At 47.1% G+C, this 19,757-nt stretch overlaps 1 protein-coding gene across 2 annotated transcripts in view; it reads right to left on the bottom strand.

The window, feature by feature from the left end:
• Positions 1–237: 237 nt before the first annotated feature.
• The window catches only part of SLC22A2 (solute carrier family 22 member 2), a 33,587-nt gene continuing 14,067 nt past the window's right edge, over positions 238–19,757 (bottom strand). The window contains exons 5-11 of one of the 2 annotated variants that reach the window (XM_047769796.1): positions 16,652–16,766; positions 14,934–15,040; positions 13,213–13,427; positions 12,003–12,111; positions 11,007–11,119; positions 6,898–6,997; positions 238–1,212 (exon numbers count right to left, since the gene is read on the bottom strand). In XM_047769796.1, the coding sequence (XP_047625752.1) occupies positions 1,146–1,212; positions 6,898–6,997; positions 11,007–11,119; positions 12,003–12,111; positions 13,213–13,427; positions 14,934–15,040; positions 16,652–16,766 (826 nt within the window). In that variant the 3' untranslated portion in view covers positions 238–1,145. The remainder of the gene's footprint in view (positions 1,213–6,897; positions 6,998–11,006; positions 11,120–12,002; positions 12,112–13,212; positions 13,428–14,933; positions 15,041–16,651; positions 16,767–19,757) is intronic. The other variant, XM_047769797.1, reaches the window with a different exon arrangement.

The following is a 19,757-nucleotide window of genomic DNA, read 5'->3' as shown; positions in this document are numbered from 1 at the left end:
ATTTTTAATGCGACTTTTGGAGTTCCCGTGGTGGCGCAGTGGTTAACGAATCCGACTGGAAACCATGAGGTTGTGGGTTCAGTCCCTGGCCTTGCTCAGTGTGTTAAGGACCCGGTGTTGCCGCGAGCTGTGGTGAAGGTTGCAGACGTGGCTCGGATCCCGTGTTGCTGTGGCTCTGGCACAGGCTGGTGGCTACAGCTCCAATTAGACCCCTAGCCTGGGAACCTCCATATGCCACGGGAGTGGCCCAAGAAATGACAAAAAGACCAAAAAAAAAATTTAATGCGACTTCTATAAATAACTTTGTATTCTTGGGCCATTATTTTCCCCTAACGGTCTGTCTAAAGGACTGTCTTTTCCTTGTGATCGTTAGTAGCTCTCTATTTCTTTTGGATATTTTATATGTGTTGCAAATATTTTCCCGGATTGGTCACTCATCCATTAAATTACCCAGCTAGCCTCATTTCACTTAGTCTTGCTTTGTGCAGTCACGTTGATCCATCGATCTTTCACTTTAGGTCTCCCGGGTTCTGTTCTTGCCTAAGAAGTCTTTCTCATTTCCCATTATGGAAACATTCCCTTATATCTTTTCTACTGTTGTTGGTCTGCTGACTACTGGAGCTGCTGCTTGACGCTCCAGCGGGCGCATTAAGTCTAGATCTTGGGTTAGAGCATTTATACCAACAAATGTGACCTGATCTGTTATTATGTTTCATCCTTCTGGCCAAGCATCATTATCATTCATTCCTCAATGGTCCGCCATATTTCTGCTGATGTAAGTTACCAAATCTTGACAGTCTTTTCATGGATAAGCTCCCTCTTTTCCTAGACAGACTGTTTACTCCTCCCCGTGAGATTTTCTAGAATAGACTCTGGATGTGTGGGGGAGGTCTTGAGACGTTCTGGCATCCGCTGTCAAGGTATCTACGTAAGATGCAGGCATTAACACTGTTCCAGCGAGGGAGGACTGCAGGACCTCATCCCAGAGGCAGACACACTGGTATACAGAACAACAAACTCCATTTGGTCAAGGTTAATAGTGTTCAGAGAGAAGTAAGGTTGAATTGCATGTGCTTTGCGAAGAGAGCAGAAATCTCTGAGTCTAGCCTTGTTTTCTCAAAGAGAGCCAGAGCAGCTCTCTCGTCCTAATTTGGTGGAATGTCTAGCTTCTTGACTTGGAGATAAATGAGCTTTTCCTTGTTTTTCCTTGGTCTGCAAAAATAAAATGGAGCGGGGAGAAAGAAGTGGTGAGGAACTGTACATCAAAATAAAGTGGATCATAAACGGAGCAACGTGTGAGTACAAGCTTTGTTCAGGATCAGTCTTGCGTAGGGTTCCCTGTGGTGATGCTTGGAACGAAAACGGACAGAGCTTGGTGAAGAGCTCATGTGGATGCAGCGGTTCCTAAAACTCTCTCCCGAGAGTGGGACCGGCCTATGTTCCTTATTTAAGGTGTTTCACCCATCTCTGTAACACAGAGGTGGGAAATGTCAAAATTTAATTTTCTATTGATTAAAAATGATGACTGCAAAATCTAGGCACTGTTATCAATTCTGAATAACAGAATTGGAGAAATTATTTTTACCAAAGTTCATGTACTTTTCAGAAGTTGTACAAGTAAAAAAGCCATTTAAAGATGTATTCAGGGACGTCGGCTGTGGCCCAGTGGGTGAAGAATCTGACTCTTGGAGTTCCCGTTGTGGTGCAGCGGAAACGAATCTGACCAGCATCCCTGAGGATGCGGGTTTGATTCTTGTCCTTGCTCAGTGGGTTAAGGCTCTGGCATTACTGTGAGCTGTGGTGTAGGTCTCAGATGCGGCTCAGATTCTGGCGCAGGCCTGCAGCTACAGCTCCGGTTTGACCTCTAGCCTGGGAACCTCCATATGCAGTGGGTGCGGCCCTAAAAAGACACACACACACAAAATCTGACTGTAGCAGCTTGGGTCGCTGCAGAGGTTCGGGTTGGATCCTCAGTGCTACTCAGTGGGTTAAGGGTCCACAGTTGCTGCAGCTGCGGCTTGGATTCAGCCCCTGGCTGGGGAACTTCCATGTGCTGCTGAGTGCAGCCATAAAAAAAAATTTGTTCCGATTGCAACTTTTCTCAGTCCTCTCGTCTTTATGAACATCAGAATGTTGCTAGCACTCATTGCAGAAATCCTGCATTCCTCATTTGCTGTTCCCAGCCTTCCTGACATGTTTCTGTTGATAAAGCTGAAATCCAGGGTGGTGGGGCTGCTCCTGGGTCCCCTGCATCTTCACAGAATCTCCTCCACCCGGAGGCGCTTGGCCTTGCCTCAGTCTCTGGACCAATCTGAGAGACGGGCATGGGAGTAGAAGCTCCCCCAAATCACCAAGTGGTGCTGGGGTCCTCTCAGACTCCAGACCTGAGGGTCCAAGGGTGTCCGCTGAGTTCCCAGGGTCTCCATGCCAACAACGGCAACAACAGCAACAAAGCCATAGCAACAGCAGCCACAGCAAGCGCAGCAACACAACAGCAGCAGCAGCAGCAACAGCAGTAGCAACAGCCCCCAAGCAGCTGGGCGACAGGGAGCTGAACAGAGCTCCGTGCACCGGCCCCGCATGGCCTCCGCCCCACTCGTGGCCCAGCCCTCTGAGGTGAGGAGAGTCCACGAGCCCTGACTCAGGCTGCCAGGACTAGACCCTTCTTGGCTTTGTCGCTTACTGGCCCTGTGACTGGGCAAATCCCTCCCTTGCTCTCACCTTTGTTTTTTTTTTCCAGTTGTCAATGCGGTTAATAATTCTACCTGTTCCACAGGGTTGCTGCAGGGGTTAAATGAGGCGAAACATGCAAACGCCTTGGAAAGCGCTCCCTGAGACCTCTTAGCACACGTTAGCTCCGGTGACCTGATTTTATAGACACTGAGACAGGCTGACAGGGTGAAATAAGGTGGCAAGAGTAAGCCAGAGGCTCTCTTGTTCCTAGGATGGGCTCAGGAACAGAATGACTTGGATGGGGGGCAGGGGGGCGATCCCGGCTCTGCCCGGGTCAGCTCTTCCTGCTGGAGAAGCCAGCCGGAGCCCAGGGGCCGATTTGACTTGTTCCCCCCCGCCCCCCGACTCCCCACCACCTCTGCCTCCTGCCGGCTGCCCCACCTGGTCCTTCTCTTTGGGGGGCACTGTTGCTCAGCTCTGCCTTAGTCCCCAGCTTCTCACACGCTCCTGAGAACCCCAAGCCTTACAGACCTGTTCTGTCTGTAAAAGGTGAACGCAGTTATGTGATACAGAAAACAGAAAAGGGCAAGTCTTCCTAGACGTACCTGCAGATCACACAGAGAGCGAGGACACAAGACAGCAACAGGGATAATCAGTGAACACATCTCTTTAGCTACTTTGAACCAGCCTGAGGAAAATGGAAAACTCTCTCACTTATAGGCGTGTGTATATCGCTGACCTGCATGTCTCCACCTCAAAACCATTCGGCAGAGATTTAAAAAATCTGATTTCCACTTAAGTCATCTGGCTACATAGTTTCCTGTTTTATAGATCAGCTATGAATCTTCTATGAAGACTTTTCGGGAGTTCCCGTTGTGGCACAGTGGTTAACGAATCCGACTAGGAACCATGAGGTTGCGGGTTCCATCCCTGGCCGCGCTCAGTGGGTTAAGGATCCGGTGTGGCCGTGAGCTGTGGTGTAGGTCGCAGATGGGTCTCGGATCCTGCGTTGCTGTGGCTCTGGTGTAGGCCGGCAGCCACAGCTCCAATTGGACCCCTAGCCTGGGAACCTCCATATGCCTCAGGAGCGGCCCTAGAAAAGGCAAAAAGACAAAAAAAAAAGGAATTTCCGGTGGTTATCAGACATTTACTGAGCGTCGGGCACCTTATACATATCTTCTCACCTCATCATTACAAAAATACATGGAGTTGGAAGTGTTGCCCCCAATTACAGATGCAAAGTTAGAGCCTGGAGGAGTTAAGGTCACTTGAGAGGACATGTGAAGACCTGGCATCACGTATTACTGCCTTCCTGGCACTGGAGCTGGCGGGGAACAGCCTGGGCGAACCTCCCTTAGGGATGCTGTGGAAGGAACTCGGCTTTTACCCCACAACCACTTGGTGAGCCAGGAACTGTGTGTGCCAGGAACTGCGTTTGGGTCCAGCGACACGACAGGACATGGGATGGAGTCTCTGTCTTCAGTGCAGCCTGGGAAGCTGCAGTGACTTGGGGGTCCAGGGGGAATGGGTGGTCAAGGTCAAGAATCGCAAAGGCACAGGACATAAGGGATGCCAGCCTGTGACAGCCTCCAGCGGGCGTGTCCTGCAACGAGCTCAGGGATGGCTCAGTGCCTGCAAACTGTTAATGGGAGGAAACGCCCGCTCAGTGTTACCCAATCCTCTGACTTAAAAACACAACAAAACAAAACAATAAAACAGATACTGGAAATTCAGTTTCTGTGGAATTTCCCACTTTTAAAAAACAGCACATGGGAAGCAAAGCCCTTGAGACCCTGGTGTCCTCTGGGCTGCAGGGCGTGGCCTCTGGCTGAATGCAAAGCCTCTTCCAGCTCCAAGCCACGAGGTCTAGGAAAACCTGTAGTACTGTGATTCTGCTGCTGTGACATTTGCCCAAGTACTGAATAAGCAAAATGGGAAGGGTTGGTAGGATGGATACAATTCAGTTCATGGTGCCAATGGGTCAAAAATGGAATGTGGGTAAAATAAATGGAAATACCTAAGCATAAATTTGTAAGGAGTGTGTCATATATGTTTCTCTTGATTTTTTTCTTTTTACGGATGCAGCTGTGGCAAATGGAAGTTCCCAGGCTAGGGGTCGAATTGGAGCTGCAGCTGCCAGCCGACGCCACAGCCATAGCAATGCCGGATTCGAGCTGCATCAGCAACCTACATCACAGCTTGTGGCAATGCCAGATACTTAACCCCCTAAGCAAGGCCAGGGATCGAACCTGCGTCCTCATGGATCCTAGGCAGTTGTGTTTCCGCTGAGCCACGATGGGAACTCCAAATCTGTACGCTTAGTGGTAATATGGCATACTGCCTATTTCCCTGCATTCTTTCCCAGCACGGTACAGCTGACCCTTGAATAACCCAAGTTTGAACTGCCTGGGTCCATTTATATGCAGATATTTTTCAATAAATATATTGGAAATTTTGTGTGTGTGTGATTCGTGACAATTTGAAAAAACTCACGGATGAACCAGATAGCCTAGAAATATTTTTAAAAATTACAAAAGAGTTAGGTGGCTATTAGCCTCTCCTTACCTAGTTCTAAGGTGAGTGATATTTAATATAAAATTAATAATGAGTTCATTTTCTGTTTTATAACTTGGCTCTCCAAGAGTTACATTACTGTACAATATGCCCCTTTTGCAGGCTTGTGTTGGAGAAACTGCCTACCAGCCTATCAGCATAGCTAAGTGGTTTTTTAAGCATGTAACAATATCTCTAATACTGCATTTATTTTTTTTTTTGTCTTTTTGTTGTTGTTGTTGTTGCTGTTTCTTGTGCCGCTCCCGCGGCATATGGAGGTTCCCAGGCTAGGGGTTGAATCGGAGCTGTAGCCACTGGCCTACACCAGAGCCACAGCAACTTGGGATCCGAGCCGCGTCTGCAACCTACACCACAGCTCATGGCAACGCCGGGTCCTTAACCCACTGAGCAAGGCCAGGGACCGAACCCTCAACCTCATGGTTCCTAGTCGGATTCGTTAACTACTGCGCCACGACGGGAACTCCTCTAATACTGTATTATGAGTATGATTGTAATACTGTGTGCCATAAAAGTTTTATAACAATTCATTCATTAGTGTATAGGCTAGGCTGCCAGGAAGCAATCCTATCCATTCTCTAGGCAGCAGTAAAGCTATCACACTGCTGCTTCTTCGTTATCAACGTGTGAATCATTAGGCCTAAAATTTGAATCTTTTTCACATTATCTTTTTATTGTTGATGCCTAGTGTTAGTCAAATGTGTAACAGCTACAGTGTTTTGTATCGCACAAGAGAGCATTCAAGTAGGTTGTCTGTAAGACTGACAATTTGTCTTACAAACAGATGTCAACTTACCGTATCGGTAACTACACAGTATAGTATTGCAAATATATTTTCTCATCCTTAGGATTTTCTCAGTATTTTCTTTTTTCTAGCTCACCTTATTGTAAGTATACAGTATATAATGCATAGAAAATACAAAATATGTGTTAACTGATTATGTGTTAACTGATTATGTGTTAACTTACCTGCTAAGAGCTTCTGGTAAACAGCAGGCTCTTGGCAGGTAAGTTTTGGGGAGTTGAAGGTTATACGTGGATTTTGGCTGCAGAGGGCGTTGACACCCCAATCTTTGTGTTGTTCAACTGTATTTTGCTCTGACAATCCCAGGGGTATTAGTGGGGTGTTACTTTGTGTTTCTTTTGCTATGAAGGAGGCTGAGCATATTTTAATATTTTAGAGCTCGTTCCATCTTCTTTTCCACTGAATTATATTTTACCCATTTTTCCCTATTGAGAGGTTGCTCTTACGGATTTGTTAGAACTCTTTATATGTTGGGAAAATTAGCCCTTTATGGAATACTTTCTCTCAGTTCTTTTTTATGGTTGTTTGCTTGTTTTGTGTGTTTTTAAGCTGATGGCAATGTGTCAATGCAGAATTTTAAATTTTGATTAAGGCAAACTTTTTGTAATGTGGGTCCTGGATGTGGGGGTGTGTGTCAAATTATAAAGACCTTTCTCACTATGAAAGGATAAAGGTATTGCCATCTAGTATCTTCATTCTTTTACTGTTTCTTAGTCTTTGATTTCATGTGTATTGAGCTCAGTGTACGGTGTGAGGTATAGGTTCGACCTCATCTTTCTTTCCAACTGGCTGCAGAATTTTCCCCAAACCTGTGTTGAATAGCTCATGGAGGAATTCCAACTCCCTACCTCCGCATGGTTTCAGCTTCTTCAATGGTCTCAGGCAAAGTCTTCCCTTTGGTTTCTGGAAGCAGCAGCACCAGGCCTCCAGCAATCAAGCCAACCACAGCTGAAAGCCAAACAGACGCGAATCACATTCGCAACTGAAGCAGGCTGGCTCCATAATTAGAGCTTCCCTTATTCTTTAAAAAAAAAAAAAAAAAAAAAAACCCAAACCAAAAACCAAAAAAAAACCTTCTTTTTTTTTTTTTTGGTGATTTCCTATACTGACAGATTCCTTTGCCATCTCTAACTGCTCTATTCTCCATCATAAATATTTCGCCCATTCCAAACTCTGCTGGATTACAATTCCTTATAGGGACATGAAATACTTAACGTTTTGAGGCAAGGTTATTCTCGGCTAGAGGACAGTGCCATGATATTAAGATAGGTTGGAGTTGGAAAATAACTCTGAAAAAAATGCTAAGAAAAGAACGAATAGAAGCCTGCCAATATAAAGCACTTAGTAATGAAAATGAGCCAGGAACTTGAAACATTATTAGCAAAATAAAAGTAATGAGTCATGTAGTACCGTATACCAGCGTTAAATAGGATAGCCGGCGCTTTTGGTTCTGATTCAGGTGTTGGGTCAATTCCTCTTGTTCCTTTTTCCTTTAGTCTCTAACTATAATCTTTTGCAGAGGCTGGGGGTAATAGTAAACCTTATGGTGTTTCTGTTTCTGTTTTCCATTAAAGTTTTGGGATTTTCAGGTTACATCTTTATATGTTTGTCTAGAGTAGAAAGTAGGAAGTAGGATGTGGGATCTTTACTAGTTTTGAGTTTCAAAAACTGCCTGCTGGACTCCATTTCTGTAGTCTTAAAACTGGCAGAAATATAGACCATAGCAGACAGTGGTTCAGGGCACTGGCTGCAGCTCCAGGCACCTGGGTCCAGTCCTGAGCCCTCCTCGTGCTGGTCCTGGAGCCCTGAGAAGTTCTGCCATCTCCCCGATGCTGCTCCAGACTGCCCTACAGAAAGTGGGTCGGGGTATCTGTACCTCAAAGGCTTATTATGAGGCTGAAATGAACTCATCTTTGTTAAGCACTTAGAAAAGTACTTGGCACGTGCTATGAACTAAATAGCTAACCTCTCAAGGTCTTTCCAGACCTCGAAAGATTCGAGTGGTTGTAACTCATGCAAACGAGAAACATATTCCGCTGGCTTTGAGTCTCTGAAGTGTGTGGTCTTTGAAGAATACATCAGAGGCATCATCTATTTAGTATTTCATATTTGCAAACATAGGTCTGCTAAGGAAGCAAGATACCCCTTATCATTTTTTTCCAGGGCTCTTTCAACCAGGACTTTCCAATGTATTAATTTGTTGATGTTCAGGCTTCTCAGTGACCCCTTCTGGCTGTGTCGAGAGCCCAATGCCATTATTGTGTGAAAAGAGAAAGAAGTTAAAACGTAAAACTGTTAGGTGGGCTTCCTGCCAGCTATTAAAGGTTGGTGAGAGAAGGAAAATTCCAGCAAACATAAAATTGGGAGTTGTCTCTGTGTCTACTTCACATGTTGAAATGCAGTTAACATCTTGTCTTTTCGAGGGAAAGGCAAGGTGTGAGGGAATGTTGGTGATGGTCCCTGTGGGTCTGGGCTCTGCCTTTTAAGTTAACTGGCACTGGGAGAACAAACAGCAGTGACGTTATCTATTTGCTACCCGTGGGTCACCTAGGGACGTGGCCGAGATTGAAGTGAAAGGAAAGATCTACAGCCTGCGATGGGGCTTCCTCTGGATGGAAAGGGGTTCCTGGGGTCAGGACCCTCCGCCAGTGTCGGGGCAGGAAGGAGTTTGGGGCAGGACATCTCAGCGGTGCCAGCTGCTCTGTGGCCAAAGCATGATTATCTCCAATAAAGACCTCGTGTTCTATCAGCTTTGGCCATCTCCCTGCGGAGCTGGAATGTGGAGGCGTTCGCTGGGTCCATTTCGAGGGGGACTTCTAGCAGCAGTATGGAACTTTTGCTGGCATGGAAAATCTCCCCTCACAACTCCCTTGAGAAGAAGGAAAGAGAGACTCAGGTGTGACCATGTGCAGGGTAGAGAGGAAAGCCCTCTGCTGTGCCCCTGGGGGGCATCTGAGATGGTCTTTGCCTTCCTCCCCCAGATGAGGCCAGTCTTGTGTGTCAATGGGGGAAAGGGTCACATTTTTGGCACATTAAAGGAAGGACTCAGGGAGTTCCTGCTGTGGCTCAGTGGAAAGGAATCTGACTGGTATCCATGAGGACGCAGGTTCGATCCCTGGCCTCGCTCAGTGGGTTAAGGATCCAGTGCTGCCTTGAGCTGTGGCGTAGGTCACGGACATGGCTCGGATCCTGCACTGCTGTGACTGTGGTGGGGGCCGGCAACTGCAGCAGCTCCGATTCAGCCCCCAGCCTAGGAACCTCCATATGCCGAGGGTGTGGCCCTAAAAAGACAAATTGATAAATAAATAAAAGAAAGACTCAGAACGAGTCTTAAAGAAGCCTGAAGTGAGTGCCTCAGGGCCAACACTGGGAAGGCGAGTGCCACGTGTGTGAATCTGGAGCCACGTCTGTGTGGACGGACGCAGAGGAGAGGACCTGTCTGCCTCTGTGAGAAAAGGCGATGGAGCTGAAAGGACGAGGTGCCCAGGGTCAGCCCCGTCTAGTCCTGGGCTTGTGTTCAGCAGTGCTGATAATTCGGTTTGTCCTTCTGCTTCCGTCCTGCAGGCTGGTCAGGGAGGGGGCGAGCTCAGCGTCGGTACATCCTTCAGGCTCAGAGGGAAGTGCTGTGTCCGTGCTCCTTACACCTGACTGCCAAGGCATCTGAGGATGGGGTGCCCGGCACCCACACAGATGTTCCTTTAATGCAGATGAGTTTTCTTTAAAATTTTTTTTTTTTGCGTAAGCTGCATCATATATATATTCTCTTCTTCGACTTCTTCTTCTTCTTCTTTTTTTGGCAGCACCTGCAGCAGGCAGAAGTTCCTGCGCCAGGGATGGAACCCGAGCCGTGGCACTGACAACGCTGTATCCTCAATGGCGAGGCCATCAGGGCATGCCCCTCAACTTATTTTTTCACTCAACCTCATCTTGGTGGCATCTATCTATGTTGATTTATCTCCCTCTGAGGATCCGTTCTCGTTTCTATAGAGCAGAAGTTGGTCTATACGTTTTGACAACGTTTCCACGAGGGCGTTTGTCTTTTGTTGATTTATGGAGGTTCTTCCCATAGCCTGGAGCCCAATCCTGTGTTGGCGATATTATTGCAAGTATCTCCTTCCGGGAAGTTGGCTTCTCATTTTCAATGGTGTCTGCTGGTCTTGAAGGGTCTCCTGGGGAGGTGGGAGTGGGGCAGCCACGGTGATCTCTGGGGTCACAAAAGCTGGTGGTGGAAATGCCAGGGAGCATTCACTCACTTGAACTCTTGCTGAAGGCAGACCTTCTGCCTGGGTAATTCGCTAATGCATGTTCCCCCCTTCTTTTGAAGGCTGCAGGTGTGGCATATGGAAGTTCCCAGGCTAGGGGTTGAATCAGAGCTGCAGCTGCCGGCCTACACCACAGCCACAATGCAGGATACTTTATCGCACTGAGCGAGGCCAGGGATCAAACCTGCATCCTCATGGATGCTAGTTGGGTTCTTAACCCACTGAGCCATGACGGGAACTCCTCACTATGCATTTTCTTAATCTTGGTCTTCATTTTCCCTGGGTTTGGAAGTTGCTCTTTGCAAAAGCTTAACCACCTTTCTTTGAAGTAATGAAGAAAAAGGTTTGTAGTTTTCTACCTCTGGGCCTAGAGGAGGCAGAAAGAGTGAGTTCTTGGACAGAGAGACCCCAGGGAAGTGGCAGAAGTCAGTGAGGAGAGAGGGTATCCTCAGGGGAACTTGCTTCCCCTTCACTTGCCCTTGACTTTGCACCTGCACAGGCACGAGTCCTCGTGGCTCCCAAACCTGAGGCTTAGTAGCTGCTCGTACTGTCAGTGATGCTGGGATCATGACGCTAGTACCAATGACTAGTCAAGTTAGGTAGTTACATAGGCATGATGTCTATTTGGAGGTGGAGAAATGGAGGCCCCTGGAAGAATAGGATTTCAGTCAAAGGCATCTCTGAGGCGTTCTTACCAAAGACCACCAGTGGGAGCTCGTGCCAGATGTCGGTGAGCCGGTAGACCAGGAATGGCGTAATGATGCCACCGATGTCACACATTGAGGAGCACACGAGGACCCCAAGGTTCCTGAAACACAGGACACTGATGTACTTTTCGACTTATCACAGGACAGTAACTGAAAGAGGATGTCCGTTTTATTTTCAACGTGCAGAAATGACACCAAGTACTCAATTCCGTTCATAGTCTGTGGTACCTGTTTTGCTCTAACTTTCTTAAAGATTTTTAATTGGGGGCAGGGGGCAAGTCTTGCTTTTTACTCTCATCGCAGCTCTGCTGCTCTGTTCTGTGGTCCTCCTTGGGCTGTCCCCCCTCCTGTGGCCGTTTGGTCACCCTCTCCAGTGGCGCGGTACCTTCTGTTCTCATCACACGGCTTCTGTGTTTGACCCCAGCCTGTAAGTGTGAGATGTGAACTGGCTACTGTCTTGACCTGGTCTCGTCTTGCCTTATCCTGGATTTTGAAGACAAAGGTGTCTTCCCTAGTGATTTTCACACTAAGTCAGAAAGAGAAAGACAAACACCATATGATATGACCTATATGTGGAATCTAAACTATGACACAAAGGAACTTAACTATGAAGCAGAAGCAGACGCAGAGACAGAGAAGAGACTTGTGAGTCCCAAGGTGGGGGTGGGGGAAGGATGGGGAGTTTGGGGTTAGTCGACGCAGACTATCATGTATGGTATGGATGAGCAACAAGGCTCTCCGGTAGAGCCCATGAAACTACACTCAATAGCCTGCGATAAACCAGAGTGGAAAAGAAAAAAATATATATGTATAACTGAATCACTTTGCTGTACAGCAAAAATCAACACAGTAAATCAATGCTAATAAAATTAAAAACAAACAAACAAACAAAAAAGCAAAAGTTCTCTGCTGGCACCTGCAGCCATTCTCACCAGTAAACAAATGTCCCGATGGCCCCCCTTCGTGCGGAGGGAAGCTTCTCACCTGATGAAGGTGGGGTACAGCTCCGCGTTGACCAGGCAAACCATCTCATAGGCCATTGTGATCCCCATTCTGCCCAAGCACAGGACGGTAATTCTTAGCCAGTGTGGGTCTGAGGGGAAAAACACAAACACTTACACATGCTGCACCTGCTTCCTGGTTTCCAATCGGTGCTCCGGAATGGGGTGTGCAAGGAGAAAGCCCACACTCCAGAATAACACAAAAACAAACAATCGGTTCTTCTACAGACGCGAGACAATTCAGCAAAATTCCCCGTGTCTGCTTGTTTGAGCCTCAGACGCAACTCTGACAGGTCCTCAGTGTGGACACTGGTCACTAATGACGGTGGGATTATGCCAGCTTCCAAGCTGGGCCAACTCCAGCCCACAGAGGTCACCCAGAAGAAACAGCAAAAGATGGGCATGTATTAAACAACTGTCAACAAACCAAACCCCTGGTTGTTAATAAGACTCTGTTTCAGAGGCTGCTGCTTCCCCTTATTAGGAAAGCATTTTCCCAGGAAAGAGAGGACTCGAATCGTAGTTCGTGGTTGGCATTTACTTACGTTTTCTCCTTTAGTCGGCAGGGAAGGAGTTCCCATTGTGGCTCAGTGGTAATGAGTCCAACTAGCACCCAGGAGGACGCAGGTTGGATCCCTGGCCTCGCTCAGCGGGTTAAGGATCCAGACCTGCAGTGTAGGTCGCAGACGCGGCTTGGATCCTGCCTTGCTGTGGCTGTGACATAGACGAGAAGCTGCCGCTCCGATTCCACCCCTAGCCTGGAAAAGTCCTTGTGCCACTGGTGCAGCCCTAAAAAGACCAAAGGGAAAAACAGATTCTGCAGGGACGTCACGGGGTTTCCTAAATCATATCTGCGGAACGCTGGGAAAGACGGTAATCCGGGCCTGCTCTCCCCAAAGCCCACGTGCTCTCTGCTCCGGGCCAGCTCCATGGCCTGGAGCAGGCCCCCTGGCCTCTCTGGTTATATTCTATCTGAAAACTGCTGGGTGTGATTACATTACATCAGGCCGCCACTGGGTGTCGCTGTTCTTAGAGGCGGGTTTGCTCAGAGCGCCTCCCAGATGTTTCCTTCATTCTTTCCAATCATAATTTAATGCCGTCGTTAAATCACATGTTCTTCCCGTCAAGTGGCCCTGCCGTCTTCTCCTCCCAGGGTCTTGGAGGACGAGAGCCTGGCTGGGCCTGACACTTACCCTCAGGGATAAAGACCGAGGCCAGACAGGCTGCCCCTGCCACCACATTTGACGCAGCCCAGGGATGACGGCGACCTAGGCGGTCGATGGTGAGGAGGATGATGAAGGCGGCTGGGAATTCAACCAGCGCTGAGTAGAAGAAGTCCAGGTAGAGGTTGCTCCCGGCGAGGCCCATGTGCATGACAAGGCCCTGGTAGAGAACAGAGCTCGTGAACCTGAGCAGAGAGGAGAGCTCAGGTCAAGCCAAGCGCCCAGAGAGAGTCAGCAGAAGGCTGTGGGTCTTTCTTTGGCCTTGTCTTGGTCCCCTCCCCGATGGTCCACGGCTTCTCCACTACCTGACCCACTGTGGTGCCTGGTCGTGACCCCGGAATCGGGAAGAGGGGAAGAATTAGGCTAACACCCCTGGCCAATTGAGCGGCGACAGGAAATGACTTACTAGAGTGATTGACTTAGTAAAACTGCATCAGGTTATTCCTGATTTGCTGTTTCTCTCTTTATGGTCTTCTAACGCAGTGGCAATCACAAGGATTGACTATTGAGTCCAAACGTCGGGGACCAAGGAGACCAAACGGGCACCAAATTCCCAAAGAGGTACAGACGCCCCCTTTTTGGGGGCTACAGTCAAGGCATGCGGAAGGTGCTGAGCCAGGGGCGGAAGCCACGCCACAGCAGTGGCAGTGCTTTCACCGGGCCACCAGGGGATATTCCAGCAGAGCCCTGCTTTTGATCATTTATCCTCTGACCTGCCACAAGCAACACTTTAACCGTGTGGCTCGTTGGGTTGCCTAAACGTACGCAAGGTCTGTAAGGGAAAATACGAGGAGACTCAGCAGGAGTCGCAATTCCTCAGAAAAGAAAAGGACGATGAGGCCAAATTTCACTGATAGATTTTACACGCAACATGGAGAAGGGCTGAATCAATTCCTGATGAGCTTTGCTTTCGTCAGTGACTGTGACTCTTCCTTTGGCTGCTGTGAGGTCTCCCAGGGCTGCCCACAGTGAGGGGATGCCGGCTGCGCCAAAGGCGGCCGATGCAGGGGCCCGTGGTCCACAGATGGGCAGGGTGGTCAGGCTTGAGTTCCTGGACTGCGGAGCCAGTGGCTTTTGCTTGTGGTTTATTTTTGTTTGAGAAGCTAATTTTTTTTTTTTCTTCTCCAGGTCGAAAAGAGAAAGAAAAAGCCCTTTTTTTTTTTTTTTTTTTTGCCAGTCTCGTACCAGTGGGGAGAGATCTACATTTACCATCAGTTTGGACGATATATTAGAATCACCTGGAGGGTTTTAAAAGCATTGGTTCCACTGGGTTGTGATGATCCTTGTACAACTATAAATGTCATAAAATTCATTGAGTAATAATACAAAAAAAAAGAAAGGAAAAAGAGAAGGAAAAATAAATTGGTTACCCGGGCTCTTCTGTCCAACAATGAAATCTGTTATCTTTGTGGGGGAGGGCTCTGGCCTTGGTAGTTTATAACCTCCCAGGAGATTCTGAGACAAAGCCCAGGTTGGGAAGGTAGTGATCTCTGAAGTTGGGACTGTAAGCTGATTTCAAATCTGCTTGGGAAAAACGACTTCAGGAAAATCTGCTATGAGCGAGCCCACTTGCCGTCCACCATTGAGGCCAGCTGGACCCAGGCTCGGTTTGAAGGTATTTTTGGCCCCTTGATGTGGGCGACTGGGATTAGGAGCATTGGAGGGATTTCTAAGGGAAAAATATTCCTTACCAGTTGTACATCAAGATCAAAGTGTGTTTCCTTATCTGAGGGGTTCTGACCAAATCGAGAAATGAGGGCTTCAACTTCTCGCCAACTTCCTCGTCAGGCCTGAGGCTCTGGGAAGAGAAACAACAAGACCGGCTTTGTGTATTTGATGATGCCGTCCTGGGGTCACTCAGGGAACAATGGTAATACTTGACCCTTGCTGAGGGCTTTTAATGCGCCCAGGACTAGCTAAACCTTTCACACGCAGCAGCTCGTTGAAGCATCCCAACTACCTGAAATGTTAGGTCTGTTTTTCATTCCATTACACAAGAGGAAGCTGGGCCACGGAGAAGTGAGGTCACTCATGCAGGTATATAAAGTGACACTATTGGTAAAAGCACAGCGGGTAAAATCGAGGTCCAGCCCAGGGGCCCTGGGGCCTGGGGGTGTTGACCCGACGTCTCGGCACACCCCGACCATGTGGCACAAGGGTCACAAGACTGTGCTCTGGGAAGCTGGCACTCAGACCAGCCTCAGCGTCGCCTGGAGCTTGTCAGAATGAAAGATCTCAGGCCACAGGCCAGCCAGACTGAACCCGAATCTGCGTTGTCACAAGGTCCCAGGGGAATCCGGGTCTGGAAGGACCCGGTAGGTGGAGGCGGGGACATGCCATCCCCAGGGTTCAGGGGCTGAACCCTTGTGAGAACGGCTCCCCTCTGCCTCTGTCCTGAGCAGTGTGTTACAGTGCGTGAAGGACCCCGGAACAACGGGAAGAAGCCTCCAGAACGCCAGCTACGACCAGCCTTCCTGCCCCCGCCTGAACTCTGAGACCCACAGATGCTTTGTTCCCTGGCCAGTTTCTGAGAGGATCTGGAATCTCAGAATCAGTGCTAATGCCACTGGAAAGAAGGTCTATTCCAACCTCCCAGGAGAAAGTGAAGAAAAAGTCCTTTGAGCCCCTAAATCCTCACTCTGAATGTCACCTAAATCTCAAATTCTTACAAATCGCCAGGCTTAGGTCCTCATTCAGAAATGGTTTACTCTTTTTTTTTTTTTTTTTTTCCCCTGCACCCATGGCCTCTGGAACTTCCTGGGCTGGGGATCAAACCTGTGCCACAGCAGTGACCAGAGCCACTGCAGTGACAATGCCAGATCCTTAACCCGCAGCACCACAAGAGAGAACTCCAGTTTACTAATCTTTCAATAAAATGTCTTAATACCTTGCTTTTCTCTTTTCTAGGCCCTGTCAGATGAAACGGTTTAATGAAAGGGGATGAGGTCTGGTAAAGGCAAGTCACTAAATGCAACGAAAAATGGACACTTCAGCAATTTGTTCTATTCAAGAAGGCAGGGGATTGCTTAAAATTTGGGGGGAGAATTTCTATCTAAAATTTTAAAAGTCCTAAGAAACTGTGTTTGAAGAATCTCGTCTCTGGGGACACCTCCCTCCCCAAGGGTGCTGACGGACACACGGACAAACCAGTCATCGGGTCCTGGGCACGGGAACTGTGCCATCTCGAGATAGAAGCTCCTCATTGGACTTTTACGTGACGTTTGATTGCCTTTTCGTTTTACGTTTTTCATCTGCTTAAACCATTCTACCAGGGAACTGCAATCTTAGGACAAAGGGCATGTCCCTTCGCATATGCTGGGTCCTGCTGTGGCTTCCGGTTGAGACAGTGCCTGGTTTTCTGAATCCTCCCTGGATTTGACCTGATGTGAGGCTTCAATCGCTGGCTCACCTGAAGAGAGGCAGGTAGAGATTTTCCATTTTTCTTTGCGATGTGCTTAATGATACTCATGGCTTTAGCGTTTTTGTTCTGGGAGATCAGCCACCTGGGGGACTCAGGTACACACCTAGGGCACAGGACAGGTGTCATCAGTGCTGTTAGGTGGAAGAGAAAATCCTGCCCCCTCCACTACTGCTCCCTCTCCCCCCATGGTTATCACATTCCCCGTGGGGGATCTTATAGTGAGGTTTGGTTGGACCCACAAAGGAAATAAGAGTCGGGGGGGGCTGCACAGCAAAGGAAGCCATCAACAAAATGAAAAGGCAGCTTACTGAAGGAGAGACAATGTTTGCAAACCATGTATGTGATAAAGGATTAATATCCAAAATATATCAAGAACTCATACAACGCAATAGCCAAAAACCCAAGCAATTTGATTTAAAAATGGGCAGAAAAGGAATACAAAAATATGATACCTTTTAAAATTGCACCTCACAAAATCAGCTACCTCGGAATACACCTGACCAAGGAGGTAAAGGACCTATATGCCGAGAACTCTAAAACTTTAATCAAAGAAATCAAAGAAGATGTAAAGAAATGGAAAGATATTCCATGTTCCTGGATTGGGAAAATCAATATTGTAAAAATGGCCATCCTACCCAAAGCAATCTACAGATTCAATGCAATCCCTATCAAATGACCCAGGACATTTTTCACAGAACTAGAACAAACAATCCAAACATTTATATGGAACCACAAAAGACCCAGAATCGCCAAAGCAATCCTGAGAAACAAAAACCAAGCAGGAGGCATAACTCTCCCAGACTTCAAGAAATACTACAAAGCCACAGTCATCAAAACAGTGTGGTACTGGGATCAAAACAGACAGACAGACCAATGGAACAGAATAGAGAACCCGGAAATAAACACTGACACCTATGGTCAATTAATCTTTGACAAGGGAGGCAAGAACATCAAATGGGAAAAAGAAAGTCTATTCAGCAAGCATTGCTGGGGAACCTGGACCGCTGCATGCAAAGCAATGAAACTAGAACACACCCTCACACCATGCACAAAAATAAACTCAAAATGGCTGAAAGACTTAAATATACGACAGGACACCATCAAACTCCTAGAAGAAAACATAGGCAAAACACTCTCTGACATCAACATCATGAATATTTTCTCAGGTCAGTCTCCCAAAGCAATCGAAATTAGAGCAAAAATAAACCCATGGGACCTCATCAAACTGAAAAGCTTTTGCACCGCAAAGGAAACCCAAAAGAAAACAAAAAGACAACTTACAGAATGGGAGAAAACAGTTTCAAATGATGCAACTGACAAGGGCTTAATCTCTAGAATATATAAACAACTTATACAACCCAACAGCAAAAAAGCCAATCAATCAATGGAAAAATGGGCAAAAGATCTGAATAGACTGTTCTCCAAAGAAGATATACAGATGGCCAGCAAACACATGAAAAAAATGCTCAACATCGCTGGTTATAAGAGAAATGCAAATCAAAACTACCATGAGATACCACCTCACACCAGTCAGAATGGCCATCATTAATAAATCCACAAATAACAAGTGCTGGAGGGGCTGTGGAGAAAAGGGAACCCTCCTGCACTGTTGGTGGGAATGTAAACTGGTACAGCCACTATGGAGAACAGTTTGGAGATACCTTAGAAATCTATACATAGAACTTCCACTCTTGGGCATCTACCCGGACAAAACTCTACTTCAAAGAGACACATGCACCCGCATGTTCATTGCAGCACTATTCATAATAGCCAGGACATGGAAACAACCCAAATGTCCATCGACAGAGGATTGGATTTGGAAGAGGTGGTATATATACACAATGGAATACTACTCAGCCATAAAAAAGAATGACATGATGCCATTTGCTGCAACATGGATGGAACTAGAGAATCTCATACCGAGTGAAATGAGCCAGAAAGACAAAGACAAATACCATATGATATCACTTATAACTGGAATCTAATATCCAGCACAAATGAGCATCTCCTCAGAAAAGAAAATCATGGACTTGGAGAAGAGACTTGTGGCTGCCTGCTGGGAGGGGGAGGGAGTGGGAGGGATGGGGAGCTTGGGCTTATCCGACACAACTTAGAATAGATTTACAAGGAGATCCTGCTGAGTAGCATTGAGAACTTTGTCTAGATACTCATGTTGCAACAGAACAAAGGGTGGGGAAAAAATGTAATGTATACATGTAAGGATAACTTGATCCCCTTGCTGTACAGTGGGAAAATAATAAAAAAAAAATGGGCAGAGTATCTGAATAGACATTTTTCCAAAGAAGACCTACAAATAGCCAACAGGTGTATGAAAAGATGCTCAACTTCACTAATCCCCAGAGAAATACAACTCAAAACTACAATGAGATATCACCTCACACCTGTCAGGATGGCTATCATCAGAAAGACAAGAAACAGGAGTTCCACTGTAGCTCAATGGCTTAAGAATCTGACTGCAGCAGCTTGGGTTACTCCAGAGGTGTGGGTTTGATCCTCGGCCAGGCACAGTGGGTTAAAGAATCCAGTGTTGCTGTGGCTGTGACTTGCATTCAATCCCTGGCTCTGGAACTTCCATATGCCATGGGTGAGGCCATTTAAAAAAAAAAAAAAGACAAGAAATAATAAGTGTTGATGAGAATGTGGAGGAAAGGGGACCATGGTGCTTTGTTGGTGGGAATGTAAATTGGTATAGCTGCTGGGGAAAACACTATGAAGCTTCCTTTGAAAAATTAAAAAAGAACTACCTCACGACCCCAAAATTCCACTTCTGGGTATTTATCCCAAGAAAAGAAAAACACTAACTGGGAAAGATATATGCTTCCACATATTCATTGCATTATTACTTAGGTAGCCAAGATAAGGAAGCATCCCTCAGTACACACAGAGGGATTGCTTTACGAGCCCTTGTGTACACCAAAGTCCCTGGGTACTCCCGTCCTTAAAGAAAATACCATAGTATAGGAAATACAGTCAGCGCCTCCCTCCTCAAGTTTCACATCTGGGGATTCAACCAATAGCAGACTGTAATTTCACAGATGCAAAACGTATGCCTGTGTATATTTGATGATGATGA

Source organism: Phacochoerus africanus, chromosome 2 (genome assembly GCF_016906955.1).
Source record: "Phacochoerus africanus isolate WHEZ1 chromosome 2, ROS_Pafr_v1, whole genome shotgun sequence".
Taxonomy (NCBI): Eukaryota; Metazoa; Chordata; class Mammalia; order Artiodactyla; family Suidae; genus Phacochoerus; species Phacochoerus africanus.
This window is presented reverse-complemented; position numbering and strand designations above follow the sequence as displayed.